This window comes from Sinocyclocheilus anshuiensis, unplaced genomic scaffold (genome assembly GCF_001515605.1).
Source record: "Sinocyclocheilus anshuiensis isolate Anshui unplaced genomic scaffold, SAMN03320099.WGS_v1.1 scaffold283, whole genome shotgun sequence".
NCBI lineage: Eukaryota > Metazoa > Chordata > Actinopteri > Cypriniformes > Cyprinidae > Sinocyclocheilus > Sinocyclocheilus anshuiensis.
The window spans coordinates 5,634,328-5,635,877 of NW_015549605.1; the positions used below are offsets into that span (position 1 = coordinate 5,634,328).

Below are 1,550 nucleotides of genomic sequence, written 5' to 3' on the forward strand. Positions count from 1 at the left end.
TGCTTGGCTTTTAGTGGTGTTCATCACCATAGTAACTTATTCTCCACAGCTAACCAGCTCCGGGGCAGGTTATATGTTCTGGTTTAGAGATCTCAACCCAAAATTTGACCAATCAGCTTCAAGCAAAGTGACACATGTCTGACGCAATAAAGCCACTCCCCCAGTTTCTCTTACTCCAAATTAAAGGACGCTACATAGTAAAACATTTTTAAAGATAAAATTGTCTGAATTTTTTATAATTATTTTATATGATTTATATAATTATTGTACCCTTAATCCATTAAACAAGCTGGCTTAGTTTAATAATAATTATTAAACTTTTATTTTAAATTAATATAAACATATAGATAACATGCAATATAAATACGTTTTAGAATCAATAGCTTTAAACATGACTACATATGAGCTTAGATTTTTAAGTGTTTTATACCTATAAATATTATCAACTCTATAAACTAACTTTACAACTTTTACTTGCACTTATATGGCCAGATGTTTTCTTTACGTTTCCCTCTTTCATGGAAAGATCGTTTCATCTCATGTAAATGTGTTTAAATTCTTCATCTTGTTCAATCTTTTAATCTTGCACCGAGAATCGCACCGACTCTCTCACGAGAAGTGAATCACAGTTTCAAGGCATGTGATTGGCTGTTCATGACTGATGTCACTCTTTCATGTGCACGCGCTCCATTAACTCAGGATCAAGCCTGAAAGTTGATGATCAGCTTCATGGTACCAACAAAGCCGGATTGGAGTGGTTCGATAAAGTAGGTAATTAAAATGTGACTTTCCTTTGTTGCAGGGGGGCGCTGGAGGCATATGTGCAGTCTGTCCGAGTCAGGCAGGGGAAGGAGTTTGCCCCGGTGTATCCCATCATGCTCCAGCTGCTGCAGAAGGCCACAAGCGTCTCATAGGATCTGCAAACAGAGCCATGTCTCATCAGAATAATGTAGACAATTCGTCATAACAATACACTTGTATTCACCAAAAGAAGTCTTTATTATATTTCATTACATTATGATGATTATTTTGTTGAAGTCAGAAATTAATGTGTATAGGTTTACGATGTATTTTTTATGGGTTGTTTGATTACTACTGGCTTTAATAAGAATCCCTACCTTTTAAACAAATGTACACATATTTAAAAATAATCTGTTTTGCTGGGTGCAAAATTATTACTAAACACATTATGTAAATGCTGATTAAAGAATGTCTTATTCCTTCATCACAGATGTCTCGTTCATCACAGGTTTTGATTTATAACTATAACAGTTATATATCTGACGAGTTAGCTTTTCACATATTTTCAGATACAGAAAAATAGTTTGGATCATTTTGATTGCATTTTTTGCAAGGACACTTACTATAAAATTAATGCAATGACACCTAGGCATTTTAATTGTGATTTAACTGTCCAAATACTAACCTATGTTGGTGCTAGTATACACTAGTCAACATTTGAAGTGAACCTTTCATCAATGCGGTCCTAAAACCAAAATGCGTTCTTGTCTTAGGACAACTTTGATTAACTTTCTTGATCCACTTCAAAT

General features: G+C 34.3%; 1 protein-coding gene across 1 annotated transcript in view; it reads left to right on the forward strand.

The window, feature by feature from the left end:
- LOC107658957 (conserved oligomeric Golgi complex subunit 5-like) overlaps window positions 1-990 on the forward strand; it is a 71,146-nt gene extending 70,156 nt beyond the window's left edge. Inside the window, exon 22 of the mRNA XM_016447701.1 lies at window positions 803-990. Within this exon, the coding sequence (XP_016303187.1) occupies window positions 803-914 (112 nt within the window). The 3' untranslated portion in view covers window positions 915-990. The remainder of the gene's footprint in view (window positions 1-802) is intronic.
- Window positions 991-1,550: the final 560 nt, after the last annotated feature.